This window comes from Vulpes lagopus, chromosome 7 (genome assembly GCF_018345385.1).
Source record: "Vulpes lagopus strain Blue_001 chromosome 7, ASM1834538v1, whole genome shotgun sequence".
NCBI lineage: Eukaryota > Metazoa > Chordata > Mammalia > Carnivora > Canidae > Vulpes > Vulpes lagopus.
Window position 1 is genome coordinate 55,457,079 of NC_054830.1, and position 13,952 is coordinate 55,471,030.

The following is a 13,952-nucleotide window of genomic DNA, read 5'->3' on the forward strand; positions in this document are numbered from 1 at the left end:
TTCAAAGGTTTAAACAATTTATTGTGCCCCAAAAAGGCCGGCGGGATGAAGGGAAGAACGCGCGGGCCGCGCCCCGAGCGATTGTGTGTCGCGCACCCAAAGGCGGAGGGTGGGGAGTGGGAAAGGTTCCCCCAGAGTACCCGGACCGGGCCGGGCAGGCGCGGTCGCGGCCATTGGCGCCGAGGGGCCGGTAACCATGACGACGGCCGTTGCCAAGGGCGAGAGCCAATAGTGGCGTCGCCAGGCCGTTTCAAAAATCTAAAGGAAAAACAACAAGGAAAAAAAAAAAAACCACCGCTAGGGCGGCGGGGGAGGGGCGGGGAGGGGATGGAGCGCGGGCCCGGGGCCTCCGCGCGGCTCAGAGGAGGGGCGGCGGCTTCCGTACAAAACCTACATACACTTGGGTAGAAAACCGAGCGTCGGCGCGCTCACTTGCGGCCCTTGGGCACCTTGGGGACGCTGGGCTTGGCCGCCTTCTTCACCTTCTTGCCCCCGGCGGCCGCCGCCTTCTTAGCCTTGCTGCCTTTGTCCTTCTTGGAGGCGGCGCCCTTCTTGTGCGAGCGCTTCTCGGCCTTCGGGCCCTTGGGCGGCTTCTTGTCCGCGCGCCGGGGGCCGGGTGGGCCCGGGGCCGCCTTCTTGGCCTTGTGCGCGGCGGGCGCCGGGGCGGTGGCGGCCGCCGTGGCTCCGCGCCGCTCGCTGCCGCCCTCCAGCTTCTTGCGGTTGAGCTTGAACGAGCCGTTGGCGCCGGTGCCCTTCACCTGCAGGAGCGTGTCGTTCTGCACCAGCGCCTTGATGGAGTACTTGAGGTAGGTGCGCCCGTTCTGCTGGTCGAACCACGCCACCTTCTTGGCCTCGGTGTAGATCTTGGCCAGCGACGAGCCGTTGCGCTCCCCCAGCCTGCGGATGGTCTCCACCACCAGCTGGCTGTACTTGCCCGGCTGGTTCTTCTTCTTGTTGTTCTTTTTCTTCTTGGACGGGGACAGTGCCGCCGAGCCGCCGGCCTTGGCCGCCTTCTTGGCCGCCCCCTCGGCGGTCGTCAGCGGCAGGGCCTCCTCGAGCTCCACGGACATGGTGGCGAGCGGGTTGGTGGCGGGCGGGGCGCGGAAGCCCGGGGGCCGCGCCGGGAAGAGGAAGGCGAGGGGCCGAGGGGGCGCCGGGGGACTGGGGGCGCGCGGCGGCTCCAGGCGGGAGCGGCCGCGGCCGGGCCTGGGGCCGGGCGGCAGGGCTGGGGCGGGGGCCGAGCCGGCCGGAGCGGGGGTCCCGGGGCCGGGGCCGGGGCCGGGGCCGGAGCCGGAGCCGAAGCCGGAGCCGGAGCAGAGAGGGTCGGGGCCGGGAGCGGGCCGGAGCGGGGGCAGGTCGGCTGAGGGGGCGCCGCGGATGCCGCTGCCGGAGCTCGCTGGGCGTGCGCGCTGCGCTCTGGCGAGGAGGGCGCTGCGCTCCGCTTTTATAGCTCCGTGGCGGACCACGTTGAGAACAACAACAGCCTGGTCTGGAGCCAGCGCCAACTTGTGCTTCTTGGAGCCCCTTCCTCGGCCGCTGGCTTCCCGGACCGCGCCTCCCGGGCGCCCCCGAGCCCACGGCCAAGCGCCCCGGACAGGGCCCGAGCCTGCGGCGCAGCGGAGAGGCGGCCTGCGCCCGGGAAGGGCTCGGCAAAGGGGAACGGAGGGGCGCACCCTATGCTGCGGGAGCGCGAGCGGAGGGGGGCACCCGGTTTAGGGGCGAATAGCGCGGGCTCCGGGGGAGGCCACGCGGCCCGGAGCTTTGCGCCCGGCGGCCAAGAGTGCGCCACGGCCGCCCATGCCCTGAGCGCGGTCTGGGGGGCCCTGGCCTGCCCGCAGGACGAGCTTTAATTTGTCCGAACTAACACAGGGCACGCCCTCACGTGGTCGGCTGGGGCAATGTGAAGTGTGCTAGGACATCTTCGAGGGGGGTCTCCCCCGAGTCCGAGGGGCCGGCGGCTGGAGGCGCCCTCCGACTGCGCGCCCGGGGTCCTGCTATGCCAAGGGGCCTGAGCACGGCCCGGGAGGACGTGGGGGCCACTGCAGGTGTCTCCCTGCGGACATTCCCTAACCTCCCCCCACCCCCACCCAACTGGCGCCGATGCTCCAAATGCCCCATTTTGTGGTGCGCAAGTGGCCGCCACCGTTCGCCCCAAAGCCAAATGGCGGTTCCACGGTGGAGCCGGTTGAGTGTCAGGCTGCGACCCCCCAAGGAGTTCTCCGACGTGATGGGGGAGGGGAGGTGCTGGGCCACACCCCTCCCCCGCGCGTGCTGGGAGGGCGATTGCGAGCCGGGCCTGGAGACTGCTTTCCCAGCTCCCTCTCTCCTGGTACCAGGAGAAGTCCCCCGCGGGGGCTTGTGCAAGTCTGGAGGCTCTGATATGGGCGGGATCCAGCGTGACTGGTGCCCTGGAGGCGCCGGAAGGCATTTCACGAAGTGAAAGATGCCTCTACTTGGGGAAACTGGATCCATGGGGAGACACCCCGAGGGGAGAGCTGATTCCTTCGGGGTAAGTGATTTTAGGCCGAGCATGGAAGAGTGGATGGGACGGGACGGTAGAAAAATTGGAGTTCGGGGTGGAGAGAGGTGGAGGCCGTGAAGTCCGAGAAGAGGGGGAGGGGGAGGGGAGATGTTCTGGGCCGTCTACCCCAAGAGGTCCCTGTCAGTGGGCACCCCTTTTCCAAAGCAGGCACAGACCCCATCTGCCCTCCGACAAGCTAGTGAATAAGACCCAGGAGAGGAGGAAATTGAGGCTAGGAACCAGTGAGACGGGGGGTGGAGTTTTTTGCGGGGGGGATTGGAGCCAGTGGCCTGGAGGCAGGGGAGGTCTTCAGCTCCCCCCCGCAGTGAGTACAGCCCATAGGAGAGGAAAGATAAGCTCAGGTCCCTGCAAAGAAGGCCAAGCCTCTTTCCCAGGAAGGACCCTAAGTGGACCTCGAGCCATGGAAAACCTTGCAGGCCTGAGACCTCCCGCAAGGTGAAAAAAGACCGTCAGGAATCTCCTAGCAGAGATTGGGGTGGGTTCCTGAAAGTCCTGCTGGCTGAACCCTGGGGGCGGCCCTGGGGAGCTGAAAGGTCTTGTGGAAAAAACCACAGGTTCTGGAAATGCAAGTGTGTGCATGCAGGGCTACACAGAGGATGTAGTGCAGTGAAAGAGAAGTAGTAAGATGGAGCTGCTGCAGCCGCGGAGGAGGTTCTGCCCAGGAACAGAAGCCATCTGAGACTGAGCAGAGGACCTGGGAGGGAGGTGGGTATGGCCGCCCTGCTGCAGTGGACCAGGGTGCTTGGAGCTGGGGCAGGAACACCAGGAAGAGAGCTGGCCCAAGGACCTAGCTGGAGGGCAGGCAGCCAGGTGACTGCTGGGGGGGGGGTGTAGGGGGGTGGGGGGAGACTTGAGCTTGGTCTCAGAAAGGTCAGAGCAATAGAAGATGGTGATGTCCCTGATGGAACCCCTGCATGGGTGCAAGGGCTCCCTCAGACTGATATTGGTCCAGCCATCCCGGAGAGAAGGTCGCTGGAAATGTGAATCTGGAGCTGGTTCAGCAGGAGGCTGGGTCAGGGGTGTCTTCCTGTCTTCCTGGGGTCATGGTGCGGGGAAGAGGAGGATGTGGAAATGGTAGGAAAGGGAAGGTTGCTCTGTGGGAGGCAGAGGAGGAACGTCAGAAAGTAAGGAGGGACCCAGGTGTGGCTTGTGTCTCGGAAGCTAAGGAGGAGAGAGTTTCAAGAAAGAAGGGCTGGTCTGTCACAATGCAGCCCATTCAGAAAGTGGATAGACGGATCAGCAGAATGGACAGGTTCAGCAGAGCTGGAGAGCCTGGCAGGCTTGCAGCTTTCAAGACCCTCTGGCTAGAATCTGCCTGTTTTTGCCCAGTGTTTTAAAAACAAAAATGAAACGAAAAAACAAATAGGATTGAAAATTCAAGTGATTTCAGATTAAAACGTGTCCAGATTTCAGCTTTCCCTTAAAAAAATCTGAAGATTTACCCTGGGTGGGGGCAGAAATAATGGGGCCTGAAACCATCACCCCTGCGGATGAGCCAGACTCCCAGCACCTGGTCAGTTTGGGGAGTGTGGCCATTGTGGGGCAGCGGGAAGGTTCTCTAGCCCTGGGGGAGGCCTGGTGGTGACTGGAGGGGAGAAGGAATCAGTGGAGGGAGTGGACACATGCAGGCAGGGCAGTGTGGCTCGGCTCGGGCTCCTTGGCCTGCTGGTGGAGCAGGTGCTTTTGTGGGGGGGAGGGGGTTCTGCCTATGGGCCTGTGGACCAAGCTCTGGGAGACTGATTCCAGGGCCTTGGGAACTGGCAGAGACCAAGTGGTTTCATTCCACTGGCCTCATTAAACAGATGAGGAAAACAGGCTTGGAGGACAGAGGACAGTGGCTTTGTCCAGTTAGCCAGGATTCTAGGCCTGGGGTCCTGCCAGTCTTCAGGGATGCTTCTGAAATCCCACGCTCCCAGCAGCCTCCTGGCACCCCTCCCAGGAAACATAGGTGGGGAAGGCCTCAAGTAACCAATGAAAAATGATAAAATCTGGAAGTGGCCAGGGCCTAGAAGGGTGACCCCCTTCCCTCATCCCTCCAGCACCAGGCCAGTCTTGGAGTTAAGCTGAAGGCAGAATCAGGGTGGGCATGTGGGTCCTCTCTCCCTAGGGGAGTCCTCCAGTCCTGGGGCTCCAAACACCATCCATATACTGATGACACCCATTAATGTCAACCCTCATTTCTGTCTCTCTTCTGACCGACGGACTGGCAGCCAGCTGCTTGCCCCCAACTCCACCTGGATGTCCAAACACATCTCTCGGGTGATGGCTAAAACAGAACTTTTTTCTCTCGCAAACCTGCTCCTCCCCAAGGTTTCCAGGGCAGTTCTAACCCAAAGCACAGACTTGTCCCCATTTTTTCCCTCTACCCTCTCATTCAACCTACAGATTCCTGTCACATCTATCCGCAAACATCCTCCCCGAGCCCCACACCGTCTCCACCTGTCCCCTCTCGGCTTGCCGGGCCCTGGCACACTGCAGGCACGCAGCAGCAGATGGAGCGGCTAACACAGAACTCTGATCTGCGTCCCACCTCTGCGGAAGGGCCTCCGGTGGCTGTCATCAGACTTAGGATGAGTCTGCTCTCAGCCCCACTGGCCATTTCTTTCCTCACACAGACCCAGGGCGTTCCGCCTCAGTCAGCTGCGTGGCTGACTATACTTATTCCCATCTCCATCCTTGAGAGCCTCCCCACGGAGCCGCCTAGCCAGCCAGGCTGCATACCTCCCAGAGTTCCTGTAATCACAGCGCCCTACTTGATTTCCTTCATAGCACTTACTATCATCATCATTTCTTCTTTTTTTTTTTTAAGATTTTTTTTTTCATGAGAGAGAGAGAGAGGCAGAGACACAGGCAGAGGGAGAAGCGGGCCCCATGCAGGGAGCCCGTCCCGGGACTCGATCACGGGACTCCAACCCGGATCTCCAGGATCAGGCCCTGGGCCGAAGGCGGCATTAAACTGCTGACCCACCCGGGCTGCCCACTATCATCATCATCCCACCGTCTTTGGTCTGTTTACGTGTGTACCGGGTGCTTGGTAAGAAGAGCATTGGGTGGGCCTTGCTCCCTGCCGGACCCCAGCCCTGGGCACACCCTGCCTGGCTGCTGCCCCTGCTCACTGCCGCCTGCTGCCTGGAGCCAGGACAGGTTTGCCTGCTTCTGCAACAGGAAGGTGGGCTGGGAGTCACAGGAGCTCCCGGCTGCGCTTGGACCCTGGCACTCCCACAAACTCCACGTGTGTCCCCCCAACCCCCCCGCTCCCCCTACACTACTCTGCCCTTAGTATCCCAGTTTGTGAAAAGGGGTTGGATGTGTGCTGCGCCCTCCAGCTCTGGCAGCCTGAGTGTGGACTTCTGAACAGAGGACATGTCAAAAGAAGGGAAGACCCACAAGAATACAACTTTCCTGGAGGATGAGACACGAAACAGAGGAGTTGGCCTGGCCTGGTGGCAAGTCTGGGCCTAGGATGTAGAACCCTAGACTCTGGGTGGGCTCCTCTGCCTCTGCCGGCCTCGGGGTTACCTGTACAGGGGATATCCGTTTTAGAGCTCCAGCGGAGGCCCCTCCGCATGGGAGGGTTTCAGAAGGCCTGGGTGGGTGTCACCAGCCTCAGGGACCAGGTTCAGAGGCCCTGCTGCTGAGGGCCCCTCACCAGGGAGGCCCCTTTGGCTGTTAACTGCTGAGGGTAACAGTCGAGGGCCAAGAGTGTCTCCCCAAAATGTGTTTTAAACCGAGAGGTAGGCTTCATCCTAGGCCTGGACCCGGAGGGAGGGTGATGGGGCCCAATTTGGGATTTAAAATGTAAATAGAGAGGCATTAAGTATTTTTCAGCGGAGACAAAGGGAAATTCACCAGGCAAGACCTTGGGGAAGGTTGCCTTTAAGATGCAAATGTGTATTGTGAAGCCCCGAATGGGGACGTTCTTAGGGGCCCTGGCCCCTGGCCCCCTGTGGCTGTGCAGTGGGCTCTGGGGGGACGGAGGGTCTGAAGAACCCTGGCAAAGTGGCCTGAGACCAAAGGAGTGGACAAGTCGATGCTGAGGCTGAAAGGGTGCGAAACATGTGGACCGAGAGAGCTTAGAGTTCCCGAAGGCCTCACTTGGTGGTAGCTGGCTGGGCCCTCCAGCCTGGGAGGGTCCCGTAGGAGGAGCTGGGCCCCAACTCTGCGAGGAGAATGGGGCAGGCCAGGGGCAGGTTCCTAACCGCAGGCGGCCCAGGCTTAGGGCACCAGCAAACCCAGCCGGCGGAGGGCTCCGATGAGATTGTCTTGCTAACGGAGGTAAGGAGCGCCCCTGGGGGCAGAAACCAGACCTTTGTGGGAAGGCACTCAGGGTGCAGCGCCTTGTTCTTTCCGAACTGCATTAAGGCCGGAGGGACGGCAGGCCCACGTGCACACGTCTGCGTGGAGCCTCAGGGCAGGGTTTCACGCCAGGCACCCGGGGACCTGGAGTGCCCAGTGAGAATCCTCAACCTAGAGATGAGGCCCACAAAAGGGAGGAGAGTGGAGGATGATCGGAGTTTGAAGCCGACCCGGCCCTGAGCCTGCGCCCTCTCTGTCGTCCTCCCGGGGCTGGAGGGCTGCTGGGCCGAGCAGGGAGTGGGCCCCGCCGGCAGGCCCTGCAGCAGAGCGCGCTGCTCTTGCCCACGCCTTCGTTTGCCTCGTTTCTTCAAAAGCCCACTCGAGATTTTTCTCAGTAAAGTTATTCGTGGTCTAAGCCCCCACGGTGTAGAAGGAAGCGAAGTGGAAACAAAGCCCCGGGCCCTCGGTGCCCCGCGCGCCTGCGGCCCCACTCCCGGTGCCGAGGTTATGGAAGCAGCCCCGGGGATGGGCGGGGATGGGCGTGCAGCGCTATTTCCGTGCCTCCGTGACTACCCTTTCTTCGCTAGCCCAGAAAGATCTAGGAGATTCGTCTGTAAGCGGTTTCTCTGCCAAAGAGAGTTAACTAACTCCTGGTGGCCATGGCCTGGCCGTCCTCCGAGCCAGCCCTTCCCCGGTACCCCCTCTTCATCCGCGCCCCGTTTCCTCCTGCCGTGCCCTGTGGCCCCACCTGGGGCCCGTTTCCTTGCACCGGTGCCACCACGGGGCGGGTGGCGCGGGGCACTCAGCCTCAGGATTTGGTTTTCTTCCTTTTCATGTTTTGCAGCCCCGGCATCCCCGCGGCCCCCCGCCCCCCGCTGCCGTGGCCGAGTCCCGCGCCTGCCCCCTGCCGGCGTGTCTGACTTCACATCCATTCTTCATCCCGTCGCAGGCCGAAGCCGCCCGTCTGCCTGCCTGGCCGCCTTGGGCCCTGCGGCTCCCCAGAGCCCTGACTCCCCCGCCCTGGGGTCCCGGGGCTTGGAAAAGGGCGGGGTGCAGGTGCTGGGAGCTTGCTCGAGGGCTGAGTGTTAGGAGGAGGGACTGAGCGGTGGAAACTGGGAAATGGCTTCTCCAGGCCCCGCCCTTGGGTGGGGACCGTGGAGAGAAGCTCGGAGGAGCCGGGCCAGTCGCGTTTGGGAGGCAAGGAGGGTAGCTCCCAGGCGGAAGCCTTCAGGGGGCGTCCTCTCCACGGCATGCAGGGGTGTCCAGGCCCAGTGTTGGGCCTCCCACCCCCCTCCGAGGGGGAGCATGGCCCGGCTGGGCCTTGCTTCCTCCCCTTTGGGAAGTGCCGGCTCTAGGGGTAGGCTTGGCTTCCTGAGGTGGACAAGGCCAGCCTCTGACCTGGGTAGGACGTGACATCTCTTCTCCAGAAGCCTCGATGTGAGGCCCAAGGAGCTGGGACGGCAGGATGGAAAGACCATTCTGGGAGGGGGCTCCGGACAACCAGGACAAAACCTGACAGACGGAGAAACCACCTCCTTTCCCCTCTGCCATCAAGCACAGGCCTGCTTTGGCCGCCGCTGCATCACGATCCCTGTTGCTGAGGTGCAGACAAGGGAATCTTGGCTTTATCTCCCTTTCTTACAAGCAGTCTCAGTTTGTGGACACCCTCTTCCTGGGGAAGAACTGAAAGCCCTAATGGGTGGGAGAGCAGCCTGGCCCCTGCTCAAGTACCACGCTGGCCAGGAATTGAACATTCCAGGGCAGGGGGGTGGGGGTGGGGTGGGTGTATTTCTACCTCCATTGTCCAGATGAGGAAACTGAGGCTTCAAGGAGGTTGGGTAATGTCCCCAATGATACTGGCCAGGAAAAGATGGCAAAGCATTTGCTGTTTACCCCATTGCAAGTAGCCCCTCCTGCTCCCAGGCAGTCTCTGTACTTTGCTGAGATTATCCTGTCTGCTGCCTGGTGTCCCCACAAGAGCAGGGACCCTGTCTAACTCACTGCTGCATAGGGTCTGGCACATAGTAGGCCCTCAATAAATATTTGTTGAATGAATGAGATGGGTGGGATTCAAATCTTAGGTCTGGCCATGAGGCTTGTGCTTCCTGTCACAGTACTGTCCCTACATGTGTCACAACTCAAAAAGTGTGCACTGAGCCTACTAGGCCTCCTAACAGAGCAGCCAAGGGACCCCACAGGATTGCAACACCTTTGAAAAGTCTGGCAGAAAGCCTGTAATCTTTGCAAGGCCCAGAGAATTTTATTTCTGTTACTTGCTTGTCCAGTTTGAGGATCCTGAACTGGTCAAGAACTGGTTAACAAATGCTCTGGAAGTTTCCTGCTGCAATGAGGCAGAGGTGAGACCTCAAGCCAGACTGCTCCCTAACGGCCATTATCTGAGGGGCCTGAAGAGTGGGACGTGATGGCCACACTGGGTGGCTGGTCACAAAGATGGGCCACTCTGGACAACCACCTGCCACTTGGCCCTGCTGAGGCCTTCTCCTCCCCCATGTTCAATCCAGCTCTTCCTCCCCTTAGAGGCAGCCAGGGCAGCTTTGAGAAGGCAAACCCGAGCTCTTTGCTGTCCTTGAGTGGACCTGCCCCCATGTCCTGCAGCCTCCAGACCCTGCTGACCTCTTCGACTTTATCTCCCGGCGATCCTGCCCTCCCTTTGGGCTCCCTCTCCGTGGGGCACACCCTGAGCAGACTCATGGGGTCCTATTGGGGAGTGGCGCCCTGGGGCCTGCCCCCCACACGAACTCCCTCAATCCTGTCATCCTGATTCCTTATAAGATTCCTCTAGCTATGTGAGCTTTCATTTGCTTCCTTCCTATCTGTCCCCCTACCTCCAAGACCTTGTCTGTCTTGTGTAGCATCGAATGATGAGAATCTAGAAATGAGTCTAACTCCTGGCCCTAGTCAGGTTCAGAGATATATATGGGGATGGGAAAAAAAATCCCAATCAAACCAACACCTAACCTGGAGCCTGACAAATAGCTCTCAGAAAATGTGTCCCCCTTCCTTTACCCCCCTCTTCAGGTAATCTCTCCTGAAAGAGGTGGCCTTTGAGGAATGCTTCGGGATGGGCAAGGGACCGAAAGGGAGGACCCTTAGCCCTGTCCTGTTGTCCCACCTGCCCTGCCCTTGCCTCGTTTAACATGAAGCAGCTGAGGTCCAGAGAAGAGGCAGGGCCCGCTGGGGCCATCTGGATATACTCCAAGTCTAATTCCCAGTCCAGTACTCTTGCCCCACCCCACCGGCCTCCGTCTCCTGTTCAGTTGAGAAAGCCTCCAAGTGGGGCTCCTGGTGCCAGGTCTTCACAGGGGCCAGGTTTCCCCAAATCCTCCATCGGATCCTGCCCACACCCTGCTTCCCATCACACTTAGAGTAAGATCCAGGGGTCTCCCCCAGCCCCAAGGCCGGGTGTGGCCTGCGCCCCGCCGGTCTTCCTCCGTCCCTACCCGGCTCCCTCCGCCGTCCCTGCCCCGCGGGACAGCGAGCCGCTCGCCACCACAGGGCCTTCGTGCCGCTGTTCCCTCTCTTCGCAGACTTTGTCTTCCTCCCTCTGTGCCAATCAAGTGTAATGTCCCCAGGGGAGCCCTCCCTAAACACCCCATCTGCAGGGGGGTTCCCTGCTTCACCACTTCCCCGAGCCCCCCGCCCCCGCCTCTTTTACGCATCACGTTTCCGTTTTTCTTCCGTAGCACTTATCACCCTTGGGAGCTTTTGCACTGATGACCCTAGTTTTCTGCGCCGCCCTAAGGTCAGCTTGTCTGGGCTATCACGGACTCCATCGCACCTGGCACACAATAGATGCTCAATAAACATTTGTTTGAATGAATGAAATAAAAAGGGCCCTCGTGCCGTATGGAGGTCTGGCCTGGTCCTTCCTGCCCCAAGTGTCAAACCGGGTGTGTGCAGAGCCCGGGGTTAAGGGCGAGGCTAGGCCAGCATCTCGCCCCTCCCCGACCCCGTGACCGCAGGAACCCCGAGGGGCACCCCGGCTCCCCCGCGCAGGGAGGGGGGTGCGGCGTCGCTGCGGTCGGCGAGGACCGAGGCCAGGCCCCGGCGCCGGCCTCTGGGGGCAGCACCAAGAGGTGCCCGGACGCGGCGGAGACCTGTTCCCGCGCTCCCGGCGCCTGCCCGCCTGCCTCGGCCAGCGCCGCCCCCTCCCAGCCCCTCAGGTCTCGGGGGCCCTGGCACTGGGGGGCGCCTTTCCTTCCCTCTTCCCCGTCGTCAGAGACGCCCGAACCCCGACGGCTTCTCCGCGCGGCCGTTAAGCGTTGGGCGCGCGCCCCGCCCCCGGCGTCAGCGCTGCGGCGCTCGGCCCCGCCCCCGTCTCCACGGAAACCAGCACGCTTCCCGCGCCGCCTCCCAGCGGCGTCCCGCGCCTGCGCCTGCGCCTGCGCTCCGCGGGCCTGTGCCCCCAGACGGCCTCTGAGGAGTCAGGCGGTAGGTTCTTACCTCTGGCAGGGCGGTTCTTAGGATCGCTGAGGATCGGCGCGTTTGGGAAGGGAACTGACCCAAAGTCTAGGGAGTTTCGGCCTGCATTAGAGCTTTGCTGCGGCCAGGTTCCCCGGAAACGTCGCTAAGGTTTCCCGGGGGCAGAGCCGAGGTCAGACCCCAGGGGTTTGTGCCCTGGGTACAGATCCCCTCGGCGGCTGCAGTGACGGAGGCTCTGAGGCTGCTGGGTCGGGGACTTCCCTCCCCTCCGCCCCCACTCCGCTCCCGAAGCCCCGGGGAAGCCACTGCTGCTTTGGGCACTGCTGGTCCGCAACAAATCTTAGCCAGGCTATCCCAGAAGCTTTGCAAAGCTGACACCGTCTTTGATCTTGAACTGGGAGGCTGAAAGAATACTCTGGCGCTCACTTGTGGTCTCCGCCACTTAACAAGGAGACCAGCTGCTGATCTTGGAAGACCCCCAGAATAGATTTTTACAAGTCTGGAGTCCCCGCAGAGGTACTCATGGGTTACAAATATACATGCTGGGGCAGGCTGGCCTGAACGCGGACTTCTCGGGTGGCGCGGTGAACTTAATGCAGCACCAGCTAGCAGAGCTAGCTTCCAGAATGACCTTTTCACTGATCCCCACTGACCACTGATGCTGCCTCCAAGGCCTGTGCAATAAGCACCTGCTGGGCTCTCCGTCTTTAGGATCCAGTCCCTGTGCTGACACTGGACCCTGGGGACCAGTGCTTCCCAGACTTCCCTGACCAAAAACTACCGGAGACACGATCAGACGCAGAACACCATACTCTGCACGTCTCAGTGCCTGGCTCGCGCACCCAGCCCTGGGATACCTAAACTAAGGTTTAAAAATCTGCAACGGGGGGATCCCTGGGTGGCGCAGCGGTTTGGCGCCTGCCTTTGGCCCGGGGCGCGGTCCTGGAGACCCGGGATCGAATCCCACGTCGGGCTCCCGGTGCATGGAGCCTGCTTCTCCCTCTGCCTGTGTCTCTGCTTCTCTCTCTCTCTGACTATCATAAAAAAAAAAAAAAAAAAAAAAAAATTAAAAATCTGCAACGGGGCAGCCCCGGGTGGCTCAGCGGTTTAGCGCCATCTTCGGCCCAGGGCCTGATCCTGGAGTCCCGGGACCTCCCTGCAGGGAACCTGCTTCTCCCTCTGCCTGTGTCTCTGCCTCTCTCTCTCTCTCTCTCTCATGAATAAGTAAATAAAATCGCAAAAAAAAAAAAAAAAAAAGATATCTGCGACGAATTCTTGGGCCCCTTTCTGGCTGGCTTACATTGTTCTGGGGGAGTTCTTGCCTCCTTCCTGTCCAGGTGTGGCTTCCCAAAGCGGTGGGATAGTCACAACTTCCTCCAGGGACCATGTTCATGTGCATACAATATGTGAAGAGCAGTTCTGCAGGTTTCAGTCCTTGATTAAGGAAGTTATTTCATTGCCTACACAGAAGCACACAAAGCAGGAATAGAAATAAACCTCTGTGCCCACTAATACTAGTCTCTTGCCAACCTGTCATCTTACAGGGCCAGGGATGTCAGAATACAATGACTCCCACTCCTTCCCTACTTCTAGCTCTCCAGTCAAGTCCAAGCATCACCAAGGGGGGAGAACAACTGTCTTGAGACGTGTAAATACTACCTTGGGAGCTTAAGCTCTGCAGCTCAACCCAAGGAGATGAGAGCTCCAGGGGCTCCCAGTGGTCAAAGAGGCAAGCTTCTGGGCATCCCCGCTTCCAGAATGGCTGTGGGAAGGGGATCCACTCCCAAAAGTAGAGAGCAATCTGAAGCTGGGTAAAAGGGAAGCCTGGGACCTGGGATGGGGGGCGGGAAGAGGGGATGTCACTGCATTTTCCTGGATCATTTCACAGGGGGGTAAGGGTGCCCGACAAGCATTCTCTTTTCCCTTCTGCTTATATGTCCTTCCAGGAGCAAAGCTGCCAGGTGTGGCCCACAGCTTCTCTTCAAGCATCATGGCCAAAGAAATCCTCCCTCCTCACTCCTCCCCAACACTGCAAAAAGCTCACCCTCTATTCCTACAAGGGAGCTGCAATCAGAAGGCTGCAGAACTCAGAACTCAATAGCTCTCAACCTGGGCTGAGAGCAGAGGTTATATCCTTTGGTCTTGCATCCTGTATGATGTTGGGTGCTCACAACCTCCTTTGCAGCTGGGAGGGCTGATACCAAAGAGGTGTCTGTTTTGGGGAGACATACAGAGGATGGAGAAGTTTTCAACCAGATATGGAGGCAGCTGGCGTTTCTGTGAGGCTAAGCCCTAGTTACAGGTTCATGGACTTTAGGTACTAATTGGCTTTGACCTTTTTTCATCAATGGTATCATTTTTAAAATAAAATGTATGCAACAAAATTCACAGCTCAATGCATTAAGTATATTCACAATGTTGTGCAACCATCATCACTATTTCCAGAATGTTTCCATCGTTCCAAATAGAAACTGTACCAAATAAATATTAACTCTCCATTCCCCCTGTCCCTAACTTCTACTTTCAGTCTCTCAGATTTTTCCTCTTCTAGGCACTTCATATAAGTGGAATCCTACATTAGGTATCCCTCTATGTAGGCTTCTTTTGCTTAGCATAATGTTTTCAGGGTGCATCTATGTCATAGCAGGATTTGGAATTTTATTCCTTTTAA

General features: G+C 59.7%; 1 protein-coding gene and 1 long non-coding RNA gene across 3 annotated transcripts; one reads left to right on the forward strand and one right to left on the reverse strand.

Moving 5' to 3' along the window:
- Positions 1-1,453, reverse strand: LOC121495773 (histone H1.10). Its single transcript, XM_041763694.1, has one exon. It carries the CDS (start codon positions 1,068-1,070, stop codon positions 429-431), a length of 642 nt encoding a protein of 213 aa, XP_041619628.1. The 5' UTR covers positions 1,071-1,453; the 3' UTR covers positions 1-428.
- Positions 1,454-11,089: 9,636 nt separating this feature from the next.
- On the forward strand, positions 11,090-13,665 carry LOC121495774. Of its 2 annotated transcripts, none has more exons than XR_005989048.1 (2): positions 11,090-11,290; positions 13,228-13,665. It is a non-coding gene; the product is annotated as an uncharacterized LOC121495774 (long non-coding RNA). The 2 variants fall into 2 exon arrangements; XR_005989047.1 differs by lacking the exon at positions 11,090-11,290 and adding an exon at positions 11,297-11,797.
- The last annotated feature ends 287 nt before the right edge of the window (positions 13,666-13,952 follow it).

Excerpts from the sequence above, each read along its gene's own strand:
- LOC121495773 (XM_041763694.1), bottom strand. The coding sequence starts at position 1,070 with ATGTCCGTGGAGCTCGAGGAGGCCCTGCCGCTGACGACCGCCGAGGGG.